This window comes from Cyprinodon tularosa, unplaced genomic scaffold, assembly GCF_016077235.1.
Source record: "Cyprinodon tularosa strain WSP-4 unplaced genomic scaffold, ASM1607723v1 ctg578, whole genome shotgun sequence".
Taxonomy (NCBI): domain Eukaryota; kingdom Metazoa; phylum Chordata; class Actinopteri; order Cyprinodontiformes; family Cyprinodontidae; genus Cyprinodon; species Cyprinodon tularosa.
The window spans coordinates 256,802-272,728 of record NW_024039316.1 but is presented as its reverse complement, the minus strand read 5'-3'; the positions used below and the strand labels follow the sequence as shown (position 1 = coordinate 272,728).

The 15,927-nt window shown below is 39.0% G+C and overlaps 1 protein-coding gene across 10 annotated transcripts in view; it reads left to right on the top strand.

The window, feature by feature from the left end:
- Positions 1 to 15,927, top strand: part of zgc:66433 (uncharacterized protein LOC321250 homolog) — an 89,277-nt gene that overhangs the window by 29,876 nt on the left and 43,474 nt on the right. For 3 of the 10 annotated variants that reach the window (XM_038306274.1, XM_038306273.1, XM_038306271.1), the window contains exon 1: positions 190 to 702. The exons of the other annotated variants lie outside the window; for them this stretch is intronic. In XM_038306274.1, coding sequence (XP_038162202.1) covers positions 668 to 702 — 35 coding nt within the window. In that variant the 5' untranslated portion in view covers positions 190 to 667. Of the gene's footprint in view, positions 1 to 189; positions 703 to 15,927 lie in introns of those variants that run through there. 10 annotated transcript variants of the gene reach the window in all.

Genomic DNA, 15,927 nt, shown 5'->3' with positions numbered 1-15,927 from the left:
TTTCCCACTGAAGTAACTGAAAGTAAAAGGTGACTGCTTCTCCAAATAGCTTGGCGTTTTGTTAGTTTACAGAAAATATGGAACAATAAGGTAATAAGAGGACAGTATCTTGTTCACACATGTCTCCTCCCGCCCTCACTCCTCCCTCTCTATCTTTCCTCCTCCCTGTCTGTTGCGTTACCAGTCGCTGTGTCTGGGAAGAGGAGGGAGACATGCAGCAGCCACTCAGTCACATAGTCCATTGTTTTTAATCCACTTCATTGAGGAGAACAAGGAACTTGTGCTTTTCGTTTAGAAGACAACAGGAAAGGACATTTTCCTGTTTTTGACCAAAAATCCAGACTTTTTTAAGAGAAAACTGCCTTTTTTTCCACTTTTTTAAAGTTTTCTATGATATTCTTATCTCACATTGTCAGTTGGTTGAGATGGTTTACTTTCCTTGCTGATTTTAACAGAGGAAAACAGATAAACTGACAGACGAGGAGAGGGTTCAAGGGGGGACAGTTGACCTCAGAAGTAAGGTTGAGAGAGAGCTCATTGCCTTACACCAGGGGAACCCAAGAGGGTGCTGGATTTGAGAACCAGACTACTGCAGATCAGGGGAAAGCGATCTCTTGAAAAGGGAGATATTCTGATTGTTTTTGGAGAATCATTTGGATGTTGCACCATGGCGGGGGTGTATGGATGCTTTAAGAGGCGGAGGTAAGTTTCAGATTGTTTTTCTATCTCTGCTTATCAGATTTAACCTGTAGCTCTATGTAGTAGCTTCATAGAGGTTTTAACTAGATCCTCTATGTTTTTTTTTTCTTTTTAAACCAACCCATTGACTGTTACTGTAATGGTAATCCTGATTTGAATGGTAATTCTGTCTGCAACTGTCATGCGGACACAATGGCTTGGTGTCAACCTGGATGAGTCGCAGCAACCTGGATGAGTCGCAGCTGATCTGAGGAACTGATTGAGTGAAACGGGATTTCATGATTAGTCAGAGAACGCCAGAAGCAAATTGGTTTTGTTTGCTATCTGTGATCCAGTAGAATGAGATGAGTGTGGTTTCCTGTAAGTTCCCTTGGACAGAATCAGGTCCTGTTGCTCGACTAAAGCTTTTCCACTAACCTGAAATTATGTCTTGAGCAGCTTATTTCTGTCCTCTCTGATGGAGATCCAGTGACTGTTGTTTTTTTTTTTCTTTGACTAAATTTAGTCCTACTGGCCTGGCAGCACGTTCTGACCTCAGTGGGTTAGAGTAACTATAGCCTGCAGTGAAGGACCTTTTTGGTAGCTATGCTGAGTAGCCGTAGTAGTGTCCATCACGGATGCCCCTTCCCACCTTCTTTGTTTTCTTTCCTCCTGTGACAGGGACAACAATGGGCGCCTTTTATGGCTCAAGCAGCAGCGTCGACTCAAACATTTTATTTGAGTGGCACGCAGAAATAAGACCGAAGCAAAGACGCTGTATATAAGAAAATAAGTTGCAAAGAGCCTTTGTTTTCCGTTTTTCATACCAACTTTTTACGTTCACAACAGAAGCGGGTACTTCCGTAAAGCTAAACTCCATAAAGGAATTTATTTCAATTTATTTATCGGCTTATGCATTTGTTCAATTTAATTTTACACATTTACTTGCATACGTTTTTGTATGAACAAACTGAAGCAGAAGGATGATAATTAGATCAAGATTGCTAACTACTCCTTGAAAAAAATGTATTCTCTCAATATTTCCTTAAACTATTTTTTAAACTTAAAAAACATTTGAACACCGCTGGTGTTTATCATTCAAATCATGTATTTTGAGCTCTCCCATAGAATACTGGCTGCTTTCGTAGCTTTTTTTTTTTTTTTTCCAACGTGAAGACCATATCATCTAAATAATGGACGACCAACTATGGTCCTTATGGCTGCATCGATGATCTAAAAAGTTGTGTTTCAAGGCAGCTTCTAAAAACTGGACCTGGAGTTGGTTGCAGTGACAAATCAAACCAGTGTGTCTGAAGTTGAGGGAGGTAGTAATGCCTAGTAATGCCCCGTTTTAAATATTAAGCTCAAATGTTATATCCATTCTGACATTCTTATGGCGTCTCAGTGTGTTTATGGTCTGAGACTGGTTATGTAACCAGAGTAGGCTTAGTTGGTACAGCAGGAATGGTGATGCAGCTGTAAGTGAATGTAGACTGTCCAAAGAGACTGATGGAAGTGTTTTTGTCTGGAGTCCATGTAGGGCCTGTTGCTAAGAGCTGAGCTCCCTTCAGTCAGGACGGGCCTGAAGCTGAAGAGATGGGGGGGGCAGCAATACCTTAAACAGTCTCTGAGCTGCTACCAAAACTAAAGGATGTACTATTTGAGTCTGAATGGTTCTGAATATACTCTCTTCAGTAGCAGTTATCAGTATTACATTATTGTCATTTATAAAATCAACATTAATCAATTTTTGACAAAACTGGACAAGATGTTTTGATGTGTAACTTTCTAACAGTTTAAATCTATTAATCAGATTGCAGGGAACGGATCGGGGAAACAACAGTGCTCTCTATCTTTTCCTCCACCTGTTGCTGCACAGCAACACTTTGCTGTTTTAAACAAGGCTCATACACTTCTCCGTCACACATACCACTTATTGAGATACTTTTTTCTTTAGATAAAAACACCCTAGTGGTAGACAATTTAAAAACAGCTCTATAAATGAATTGGAAAATGAAAGTTTGGTTTACATAAGAATTTTAAGCAGGAAGGGCCAAGGTTAACACCAGCCCTGTCCTCAAAATCCAAAATGGTTACTCCCACTTAAGCTACGGGGGATGTTAAACAAATGTCTAGATTCATAAGGCTGCAGCTCTATAAGTGAAACTTGATTTTAATCCTATGATTTCAGAGAGTACACAGTTCATGTATTTTAAATTTACCCTTATTTATTTAGCATTTTTTTCCACTATTAACTTTTTTCCCAGAATTTCTTATTGAATTTTCATTTTAGCATACAACATTGCACTCTGTGATGTTTACATCTAGGTCTAGAGTGTACAGGAAAAAAATAAGTCAGAATGGGAAAGCAACACCACCAAAACAAAACCCCTAACCCATACCAGCAGTAACAGTTATAGTACAGGCGGTCACTATTAACTTTTTAATAAAATATATTCCTTTACTTTATAATATTCCTTTGAGTTTTTGCGGCACTAGTGGCTCAATAAGCTGACAGGAAAGGCGGTATGAGAGAGGGGGAGAGACGAACTCCGGTCGGCCGCGTCTAGGACTAAGGCCTCCCTACAAAGGTCATGCGTGCTAACCATGTCATGATTAGCACACATGTCATGAATCTGGCATGATGGGCCAGATTCAACCATTTGGCCCTGAGTTTGACACTTGAGTTTAGGACTTAGGACTTAGCCCTGTTTAGCTTAAGCTTTGGCCAGACTTAGTTCAAGTTTTAGCCTAGCTAAGTTCTTGCTTTTGCCCAAATTCACTTATTTAAAGCTTTAGTTCCACATAGTTAAAATTTTAGCCTAGCTTAGCTATAACTTTGGCCCAGCTTCCCTTAGCTAAAGCTTTAGGTCAGCTTAGTTAAAGTGTTAGCCCTGCTTAGCTAAAGCTTTAGCCCAGCTTCACTTTGATAATACTTTAGATCAGCTTAGTTAAAGCTTTAGCCAAGCTTATGTAAAGCTTTGGCCATACTGAGCTAAACTTTTAGCCCAGGTTGCTTGGATAAAACTAGTTCAGCTTAGTTAAAGTGTTAGCCCTACTTAGCTAAAGCTTTAGCCCAGCTTTGCTTTGATAAAATTTTATTTCAGTTTAGTTAAAACTTAAGCCCAGCTTATCTTAAGCTTTGACCGTACTTAGCTAAAGCTTTAGTTTTAAAGCCCAGCTTGCTTGGATAAATCTTTAGTTCAGCTTAGTGAAAGTGTTAGCCCTACTTAGCTAAAGCTTTAGCCCAGCTACGCTTTGATAAAACTTTAGTTCAGCTTAGATAAACCTTTAGCCCAGCTTATCTAGAGCTTTGGCCATACTTAGCTAAAGCTTTAGCCCAGCTTTGCTTTGATAAAATATTAGTTCAGCTTAGTTAAAACTTTAGCCCAGCTTATCTAAAGCTTTGACCATACTTAGCTAAAGTTTTAGCTTTAAAGCCCAGCTTGCTTCGATACATCTTTAGTTCAGCTTAGTTCAGGTTTTAGCCTAGCTTAGTTCTTGCTTTAGCCAAGATTCCCTTACCTAAAGCTTTAGCCCAGCTTAACTTTGATAAAACTTTAGAACAGCTTAGTTAAACCTTTAATGCAGCCTTGCTTTAGCTCAAAACTTGGCCATGCTTTAGCTGTCGCTTAGGGATAGCTGTTGTACCTGGAATAGTTTAGTTTGTCTTCTGATGATTTTTACCTGACTTAACAGTAAATCTTTCTCATACAGAATATAAAGATACATTAAGTGTTCAACGGTGGAATATTGATAGAATCGTGTTAGCGTAGTACTGATGATGATCAATAGCTTGGTCACTGATCGTGTAATTTAACTAGTCCCACTGGTTCATCTTAGTCGATGATCCTCAGATGTATAACAGAGCCAACAGCTCTTATCAATGTGTCACAGCTCCAAGTTTCATTTTTGACTTGGATATTTTTTCCACTGCACTTTCCTGATGAGAAAGTTTTGAGGATGAAATTATAAATTAGCTTCTTGGCTTTCAAAGCTTAGCAACTATAAATCACTGTTAATTTGTTCACACTTCTTCTGCATCTTGTGATATCAATACTTCTTAAGTGTTCAACGAAGGGCAGGTCAGGTATCACTAGTAGAACAAAAACCACCATGGATTACTAGGAGGAAGGATCCGGCCTTTGGAAGAAAGACAGGAAACACACAGAGCTTCATTGTGTGAAAACAAAAGGAGGAGTAAGCAGAAATAAGAAACATTTCTAAAATGTATTCATGTTTTATGCTGAATAAAAACATATTTATTAATCTAGGCTACACTGTTCTGATAAGTTTGCATCTGTTTTTTTTTTTTCTTGTCTTGAAAAGCGTTTGTTATTGATAATGCTGTTATTTTCACACATTGAGATATAGAACTCCAGAATAACAACAGAAATTGAAAATGATATATTTCTTACTTTACAATGACTGGTCCAGTTCCACTCTTCTAAATTACACCCCATGCTTCTATTTGAGCTTTTAATAGAAAAGAAAAACTGCTGTACTTCTCATGTGGTTTGGGTCCTCCAAACCCTGCTGCTGCATTCTTAGGTTTTCCCTCCCCTATCATCTATTTTTAAAGAAAATGTCTAACTTTGCAGCTTTCTTTTATCTTGGACAACGGACAAGTAATGCAGTCAGTGCTTGAATTTAGTTTCTAAATTGAATTAAGTCCTGCTTAAATGGAAATCATGGGATTTTAACTCTTATAAGTTCTGTTTCCTTTAAATGTAGCATTAAAAAGGTGGTTTTAATAAATGACCCTGAACTGCATTTGATCTATACTTGCAGAACTAGTTTACCTTGTTTTTAATGGATTAGAATCCAGACTAATACAATCAGAAATTCTAGCCTGAGAAGCTAACTGCTCTATTTTTACTTATCTGAGGTTTTCCCAACATTCTTCAACAACTGGTTTCTGTGTTTTGTGTTTTCTATGTGCAATTGTTCCGCAATTAGTTTTGGAGGACAGTGGGGATTTCTTTGTCAATGTCTTTGATTGCATCATTTTGTGACCTTGCAGTGATTGTGTATTTATTGGACCCACTCAAATGTTCACAAATTGTGAACATATAGGTATGTCTTAATAATTATACAATAATGCTACGTTCAGACCACACGCTGCTGAAGCAGCAGAAGCAGCTGGTTTACATGCCAAGTCAATGGTTGACACGTATCAAAGCGCATCAAAAGGTCCTGCAGTGCGTTAGAGCAGCAGAAGCGACGCATATTGACTAGTGTTGCACCGGTGCCATTTTTTGTCCCTGATATGCATGTTTTCAATGCGTCTCTGCAGACCTGAATCAAATAACTGCATTTCCTCCTCAGGGCTTGCACGACCTGTTAATCACCCATTTATTTAAATCGGGTGTTTGGAGGCAGGGGAGCAAAACATGATGGATAATGGGCCAAGAAAGACTTTTGGCCTGGCCGACCATCACAACGAGTCATCGCCAATATGTCTGTCTGTTGAGGCTGCTGTATGCAGGTATATATGGAAAGTTGAGTGGATGGAAAAGGGTGTGATAGAGGAGGGCAGTTTGTGGGCATTCATCAGGTTAGGGCCATGTCAGACCATGCTGTTATATGTTGAACTTTCTATGTATTTTTTCAAATTTGGGCGTAAACATAGCATATTCATAACGAGTCCAGAACTTATGTCCACAACAGCCTAACTTATGCATAACGCACTACAGCGTAATGCCCATGAAATCAGCTAAAGCTACTCTCCTCAGGTGAATCTGCGCCCAGAGGCACCCAGAGGCCGGATGTCTTTGATCATGGTATTAATCTTGCTGCTTTTTACCACCCACCAAAAAAAAAAAATGGGCCTGAACGCAGGGAGTATCTATCACACTCTTTCTCCCTATGATGGGGATAAAGCCTGGAGGAGAACTGACTCCTTTGATCCCCTTTTACACCAAAACGCTGCCAATACGCCATTATACAATAAGTATTTATGAGGGAAAAAACCCGTTCAGTGGTCTTCTGGAACACGTCAAATACGTTGATATGCGTTGGAAATAGGTTCTTGATATGTTACTGCATAGGTTATCCTCAAGTTACTCTCAGGTTTTGGATAAGCTAGACGCCACAACTTATGAGTAACTTACACTTAACGTATGTCAACAATCAGATAACTTACCTGTAACTCATGACCCACGTATTGCATACGTCAAGACGTACTCGCCGTATGTTGACGTGTGCAAGTGTGTTTCAGCGTACTTCAGCGTCCCTATAACTTGTCCAACGTATGCCAGCATTGTTGCCAGATTTTTCATATGTCAAGTTTACGCAGGTCTAAATCAACAATGCGTGACAGGGCTTTAGAGCCAGGGCTTTAAGACCCGCTACATAAACGCTTCCAAGACATGCCAACAACTGTCATTAACCTTACCTGGGTTAATCTGAACAAGAGCTTGACTACGGTCTTCTTTTCAGAAGAAATTGACTTTCTAATATATCTCCAGTTTGAACTAAAGTTTTAATTTGTTAATCTGTTGGTGTTTGAAGATGATAACCTGTTTGGCCGCATGGTTCTGAGTGCTAAACGGAGCTGCTGTTCAGTAGTGATAGAAATGGCCCTCAGAAATAATTAATCAGATATCAGAGGTTACCTGAATAGTGATCTCTCTTCATGCCATCAGGGTTTTCTATTTTGATCTTTCTAGCATACAGGTCATTTAATCAAACTTCCTCTGTATAGATTCCCTAAAGAAAAATGTTCTTTCTTCCCTATTGTTTTATTCTCTTCCTTTCATTGGAAGTGAACTGTGAGTTTCCTAAGAATGACGGGTTCAATTTCATGAATAATTTCATTTTTGGTCCAGTGCTGAGGAAGTGCCAGGGTTGTAAACATGTTTTCAGTGGGTAATTTATAGCTGGACAATCATTTTAGGCAGAGACCAGTCTAAGGGGGAAAAAATAGTGAGCTAACGAAAGAAGAGGCAAAGGGAATGAGGAGATGCAGAAATGTTGGTTTGGAGGCCTGTTATCTCACTACATTCTTCTTATAGTTTGTTCTGTCCTTTTATGGCCGTCTGGCTCAAATTGAGCTTGTGGAGAATGGGAGATGGGTGTGGGGAAAAAAAAAGTCATGGAAAAGCTTTTTATTATCTAGCAGGAGACGAGTGGGAGGGGAAACGATTGCTAACAATGACTCCAACCTGGCAACTTTAAGATTGTATTAAATGACATGAAGAGGTTGTTGGAAGAAAGGGAGTTTCACCATGTTAAAAGAACTATTAAAAATTAATTAAAGAACTGCTACTGCTTAACTTTTAGTTTACAGAACCAAAATAATGACAAAAAAAAACTGTTTTGGTACAATAAAACAAAAAACAAAAGTTTTTCCAGATTTTCCTCCTCTATATTGTGTTAAATAAGGCAGCTTTTCTCACAACCCATTAATACCCACTTCTCTTCTTGTATGTGATCTCCTGTGTGAACTGCATTTATACAATGCAAGTGTCCTGCATGCGCAGTAGAGGAAGTGATGACGTCACAAGCCAGCGTGCGCTTTGTTTACGGGAGTAAACATGGATGATAGTGCCAGAGGGCATCGAGTGATCTTTCCAAACCTTCAAAATACAATCTTTTCAATATAATTACTTCGTTCCGCATAATCCTCCGCCTTGGTTGTTGTTTTTCTTGCCACTTCTGAGTAGCAAGACGCAGAATAGTGACCTTTGTCGGATATTAATGGCGTACAGGTCAGATAAATGCGACCTGGCCGTTCAGACACATGTCGCATTTGAAATGATCAGTTTTTTTTCGGATTCAGGACCACATAGCCAAGTGGCCTGAGTCGCATTGGAAAAAAATCGGATCCGTGTTTTTCAGACTGCCATGAAAAGATCCGATGCAGGTTGCATATGGGCCAAAAAAAATCGCATTTTGGTCACTTCAGATTGCTGTGTGAACGTAGCCTTATATGCAAACGCAGCAATGGTTCTGAAAATGATTGATATGAGGTGGCAACCAATGAGAAGAGCTTTAAAAGGATGGGTGGGACTTATTGTCAGCATTCATCCCTGGTTCTAATCAGCACATTTGTGCAACCTGAAAACATCTGGGTCCCCATCTATTACACTTTATGGAAAGAAACAGAAAATCTTTTTTTTTTCTAGCTAATTCTAAAAACCATACTTAATAACATGTAAAAAGCTAACAATTACTTTTCTAATAGAATACAGGTGCTGGTCATAAAATTAGAATATCATGAAAAAGTAGATTGATTTCAGTAATTCCATTTAAAAAGTGAAACTTGTATATTATATTCATACATTACATACAAACTCATATATTTCAGATGTTTATTTTGTTTAATTTTGATGATTACAAATGACAACAAATGAAAATCTCAAATTCATCATATCAGAAAATTAGAATATTGTGAAAAGGTTCAAAATTGATGGCCCCTGGTGCCACACTCTAATCAGCTAATTAACTCAAACCACCTGCAAAAGCCTTTAAATGGTCTTTCAGTCTAGTTCTATAGGCTACACAATCATGGGGAAGACTGCTGACTTGACAGTTGTCCAAAAGACGACCATCGACACCTTGCACAAGGAGGGCAAGACACAAAAGGTCATCGCTAAAGAGGCTGGCTGTTCACAGAGCTCAGTGTCCAAGCACATTAATAGAGAGGCGAAGGGAAGGAAAAGATGTGGTCGAAAAAAGTGTACAAGCAAGAGAGATAACCGCACCCTGGAGAGGATTGTGAAACAAAACCCATTCAAAAATGTGGGGGAGATTCACAAAGAGTGGACTGCAGCTGGAGTGAGTGCTTCAAGAACCACCACACACAGACGTATGAAAGACATGGGTTTCTGCTGTCGCATTCCTTGTGTCAAGCCACTCTTGAACCACAGACAGCGTCAGAAGCGTCTTGCCTGGGCTAAAGAGAAACAGGACTGGACTGCTGGTGAGTGGTCCAAAGTCATGTTCTCTGATGAAAGTAAATTTTGCATTTCCTTTGGAAATCAAGGTCCCAGAGTCTGGAGGAAAAGAAGAGAGGCACTTCATCCACGTTGCTTGAAGTCCAGTGTAAAGTTTCCACAGTCAGTGATGGTTTGGGGTGCCATGTCATCTGCTGGTGTTGGTCCATTGTGTTTTCTGAGGTCCAGGGTCAACGCAGCCACATACCAGGAAGTTTTAGAGCACTTCATGCTTCCTGCAGCTGACCAACTTTTTGGAGATGCAGATTTCATTTTCCAACAGGACTTGGCACCTGCACACAGTGCCAAAGCTACCAGTACCTGGTTGAAGGACCATGGTATCCCTGTTCTTAATTGGCCAGCAAACTCTCCTGACCTTAACCCCATAGAAAATCTATGGGGTATTGTGAAGAAGAAGATGCAATACACCAGACCCAACAATTCAGAAGAGCTAAAAGCCACTATTAGAGCAACCTGGGCTATCATAACACCTGAGCAGTGCCACAGACTGATCGACTCCATGCCACGCCACATTGCTGCAGTAATACAGGCCAAAGGAGGCCCAACTAAATACTGAGTGCTGTACATGCTCATACTTTTCATGTTCATACTTTTCAGTTGGCCAACATTTCTATAAATCCTTTGTTTTTATTGGTCTTCAGTAATATTCTAATTTTCTGATATGATGAATTTGAGATTTTCATTTGTTGTCATTTGTAATCATCAAAATTAAACAAAATAAACATCTGAAATATATGAGTTTGTATGTAATGTATGAATATAATATACAAGTTTCACTTTTTAAATGGAATTACTGAAATCAATCTACTTTTTCATGATATTCTAATTTTATGACCAGCACCTGTATATGTGTTTACATCCCCTGTTTTATCACTACTCAGATATGTCCCAGAAATGGGACCCTACCCTACTTCTGCAAACAATGTTTTGCATTTCATTGCACTATTATAGTATATAATGCCTCATCTAAAGAAAGAGTAAATTAAATGAAAATTTAGTCACAAAGTTGAAGATTTTCCCCCCCCCTATAGGTTTTATAGTGTGCTAAAGATGTAAACACCTTTAGCTTGCTGATTAGGTCTGATTGGTGAACCCTTCTTTCTGTTCTGCATGTTTCCACCCCCCAAGTCATTCAAGCTTTAGCTGCCTGGAAAATACCTTCAGAATTCCTATCTGTGTCACTTTATCTGAAAATGAAAGACTTTCAGTTTGTTATAAACTCACCAATTTACTGGGAGCAACTTCCTCTGCTCTGTTCTTCCTCTGCATGTGTGTCTGAAAATGAGAATAATATCCTTTATTTCTCTCCTGTCTGCAAAGCCACAAAAAAAAGAAACATTATTAGGTTTCCAAAATGGAATCCACATGATAAAATGAAGCGATACTTGCAGCTTGTAGGTTACACAGAAAGAGTGAAAATCAGAACATCCAACAAGGAATAAATAGCAAACAACAATTTCATTCACAAACATTGCTGGGGAGTTCACCATTAACCGCTCTCACATGGCCTCAGTGTCAGGGTGGACAACTGTAGGCTGTGTTCAGTCTGAAGCTCCTTAGTGTGATTTAATGGTGTTTTCTCTGGTTAAATCAGCCAAAACGATGATGGCATGATGTACTTTCCAAAGCAGGGGTCACCAATTAAAAATCAGCGGGGTCCGAATAAAGAAAACCATCAACCAGTAAAGGTTGATTTTTAATTATAATCTGTTACTTTAAACATAATTTAACACTGATATAAAATTAGTTTTTTTATGCATTAAATGAAAACTAAAATTTAAAAATAGAACATTTTTCCATTTTATTATCTAAAGTGTTTTGGAAGTAGAGAACAACAGTTGTTCAGTTTGGTATATAGACAAGTTCCTCATTCACATATTTTATAAAACACCTGAACTGACCGTTTGTTTTTGTTTTTTTCTTCTTTTTTCTGTCTTAATGTTGGCAGTGGGCTTTATGCTGCCCTGCAAGGCTTTAAACCTGGGTTTGAATGGAGACAAAGCCATTCTAAAGCACATATCAAGGAGCTCATTTTGAGCCTGGATCCATATTTATTTTTGATTCTGTTCATGGTGGAGAATCCTGCTTCACAGCAGCAGGTTGAGCCAAACATCCTCTAAATGTTCAGGGTCATCTTTGAGCACCATTTCATTTTTTTTCACCAGTTCACCACAGTTCTTCCAGCAGTCCACACTTTCTCTGCTCTCTTTTTCTCATCATCTTCTCCTTCTTTCCCATCGCCTGGCTTGCAACAGGTTTGCCTGCCTGTGTAAAAGTAGCAGCAGCAGCAACCCAGACTGACAGCAGCTCATTGGCTAATTAGTATCACGTGTAGCCTGGTGTTGGACGCTCCGCAGGGCTTTATCGTATTAACTGGAGAAGCGGCGCGAGTGAAGTTAGACGCTGTCGTCGGCAGTGATGGGAGTAACGGCGTTACCTTGTTTTTGTAACGAGTAATCTAACTAATTACTTTGACTGTAACTATAATGCAGTTACCATTGCGGACACCCCATTACTGCGCGTTACTCAGGTTGCACAATGAACCTTTTTTCATGATAGGACTTGTGTGCGCCTTGTGATGAGAGAGGGGAGGATGAGATTGGCTGATGTATAGTGAGATTCCGTCTGTCAGTTGGGTAGGTGGGTGTTTCTGCTGGCGGGTGTTAACGTACAGCCCGCACAGAGAGATGGAGAGTGAGGAGGACTCCAGCAGCAAAACAGCATTTTCCAGATGGAAATACCGGTGTTACGTCGAGCTGCGTTTCCCCATCACATACGGTTTCCCCTGCATCTCCGCACAGCGCAGGCGGCACGATTCACCGCGCAAGCGACAGGAAATGCGCATGCTCTATGGAGAGCGTGAACGATCAAATGATAGCATGGATGGATGGATGGATGGATGGATGGATGGATGGATGGATGGATACTCTGCCTTTTCAACCTACTGTATTTTTTATTTTAAACATTATTTGATGGCCTTTGTGGCAGGGATGGAGATCCATATTTTATGTCACACACAGAGTATACATCTAGATAGATAGATGGATAGATAGATGTTGCAGTATCTATAACAACCCAAACACACAGGATTTCAGAATTAGACATCCCCAGGTATTAATTTCATATACTCACCAGATCTGAACGCCCTGTTAAAAAACTTCACATGGCGTTCCCCCTGATGTCATTTACGTTGAGTTGCAATAAATGCAAAACTCTCTGCAGGTTCTTGTCTTTGTCGTCCGCTCTATTCAGCTGGCTTTAGAAACACACGGCGAGAAGGTGGGGGCTGGGTAATGAGGGTTACGGGGGCGAGAAACGCAAAAGTAACGCAATAGTTACTTTTACTAGTAACTAGTTACTTTTATTGAGGATTAACTCAGTTAGTAACTCAGTTACTTTTTCGGAGAAGTAACTATAACTAATAACTTTTTCAAAGTAACGTGCCCAACACTGGTCGTCGGTCAACATGCAGTAATTTATAAATGTTTTAAATCAGGCCTGGATCAGCCAGCAGGTGGATCCGGACCGTGGTCCGCAACTCCATGACCTCTGTTCCAAAGGTTTTTATGTTTAAAAACTTCAGCTAGATTTGCTTATACTTGCTTCTTTTGCAGCTTTTTATCTGCTGCTTGATGTTATTTTTTCTGTGAAGCGTGCATGGCACGCAGATTTTTCCTACACAACTGAGCAACAAAACGGTTAATATAGAAATCCTGCATATGAATGGAAAGCTGCTTATCACTTTGACTATGTTACTTGTTCTATCCCACAAAAAGTGCAATGCATTCATTTCAAGTGTTTATCAAGAAGATGGAAAACATGTAAGAAATTAACATAACTTACATTTGACGTTTACCTTCAACAGAAACAAATCCAGCCAGGTTTGTTTACGTGCTGCCTGCATCTGCACAGCAAATACAATGTGGTTAAAAAATAAAGATCCAAACCATTCGTTAGATCCACAAAGATACAAAAATTACAGGTCAACTTTTTTATCTTGAAAAAATGCCATATTTTTACATTTATGTTTGTTAATACCACCCAAGTGTCCGCTGAACAGGTTATACTGTAGAGGAGCTTTTGATTGACATTTGGTTTCCCATTTGTGACAAGGTAGGAAACAGTTGGAACAGCTTAAAGCCAACGAACGTTGATAAGTGGTGCATTTAAGAAATTTGGGGACCAAGGCAAAGGCAGGCATGGGGACCTTTAAAGCTTAACTGAATAAACATTAGGGGAGTGGAAAAGAACCATTCTGGCAATATATCATGATTTTTGGCTGCCTGACATAATATCGATCTGTCAGTTCCTAGTATCGATTTAAAAAAAATAAAACATCTTTACCTAAAACTGAGGGAAATGGGCTACCTTCCTCTCCATGTCATCAAATTGACTTTAATCTCTAAAATCTTATTTTGCAAGCCTAAGCAAATCTTGCATTGAGATCACTATCCGATGACCTAAGAAATACCCAAAGCCTAAAGTTTTTTCTGGAAATTCAGTGTGAACCCCCCCCCCAAAAAAAATTAAATAAAACTACTAATGATTCCTGACTTGGGCTATGGAACAAAGGTACAAAATTTTGAATCTTTATCAAAATGACCCATAAACTTTTCCATCTTCAGTGGGATATGTAAATACTTTTCAATATAAGTGGGAAATCTTCTATTCAACAGTTTTGATGCTCACTTTGCTTAGCTTCACACAAATTGACCCTGCTTAAAGTCATAGGATAACAGCCGTTCCAACCGTTGCATTTCCGAATCACTTTTCACCTCTAGAGGGCAGAAAACAAACGGGTTTAGACACCGTCCAGTAATTGTCAAAATAATGGCTGGGACTTGTAGAGAACACAAAGACATGCGTTTATACAGTTGATTTAGGGGTGAGTCCTTTAAAGAGGCTTGGTTACTACTAATCCTTAAAAAAAAAACACAAAAGGCATATATCCATCTTTAAATAATACAATATAAGGCAAGTAATCATCCATATAGTGTTTACTTAGTCCTTTTTGAGCCTAAAAAGAATCAGCAGACATAGATGCTGTCTCCATCTGCTGGCAGTACTTAGTATAACGTAGGTCAACATGGCACCTTATGCACCTTCATCAAACACCAACCCTCATATTGTTTTATAGTCACTACTCATGTTTTATCCCTCTTGATTCTGAAAAAAAAAACAAAAGTAAAACACAAAACTAAGATATAACATGCCAAACAGGTGTTAAACTTTCATTAGAAAGCCTTTTTATGCAAACATGGTGGGCTACTGGCGTAGAAATTTGTAAAGACATACTCGATAACATGGCTTCTATTCTGTAAAGGGATTTCACATCAATTTAACTAAAATTTAAAATCAAGAAAATGTCAACAATTACAAATTAAGGGAATTTTATGCATAGGTTTTTTTTTTTATACTTAGAGATCAGCTTGTGAGAAACCTCAGTCAGACATTATGTCAGACATTTGCATATCTCAAGCGATTGGAGCAGACAGTCAGCACTATAAAGCTGCGCTGCAGAGAGTTTGGTAACACAAGCTCCATTGAGGGATTAAGACTGGACAAGACTGGATTTGCTTTACGTCATAAGTACAGAAATCCTGCAGACAAAGTCAAGCTAAAGTCATCAGGGACACCAAAGTTCACTCCTCACTTCTAGTTACTTCAACCTTTTTGTACACTGGAGAAACAATCTTCAAATAAGTAAAAATGTCGTAAATTATTTGGATTTACCCTTGATTTGAGTAGGTAAATGAGGTGGTTTGCCAATGGAATGAGTATATTTACTCTTAAAATAAGATGATTAGATAATATGCACTTGAAATAAGACAATGCAATTTTGTTTTCTTATTTAAAAATGTAAATTATCTTGTTCCATTTGCAAAATGTTTCTTTTACCTCCTAAATCCAAGAACAAATGCACTTATTTAAAGAAAAAAATTACTTAACTAGATTTTAGTTTTTTCCAGTGTAGACATCATTGGTCCAGATTTGGACCCGCCCGGCTCTGCCTTAGATTGACAATTCATAACTGACAGACGCTGAAGCACAAACGGTTGTGTTTTGGCTTGTTCACTCCTTATTTATACTGCTCCAAACTCAGCTTGTACAAAGACATGCCTGGTGGGAGCATGTTTATGATGCAGGTGTTAATGAGGTTTTTCACAATGCGCTAATAAAAGAAAGCCCCATACTGTTCTGAATACCTCCGTGTGGTAATCCAAGCTCATGTAATAGAACACACACATGCACATTCTCCCTCATCCACGGTCTCATGGATCTCCAAATA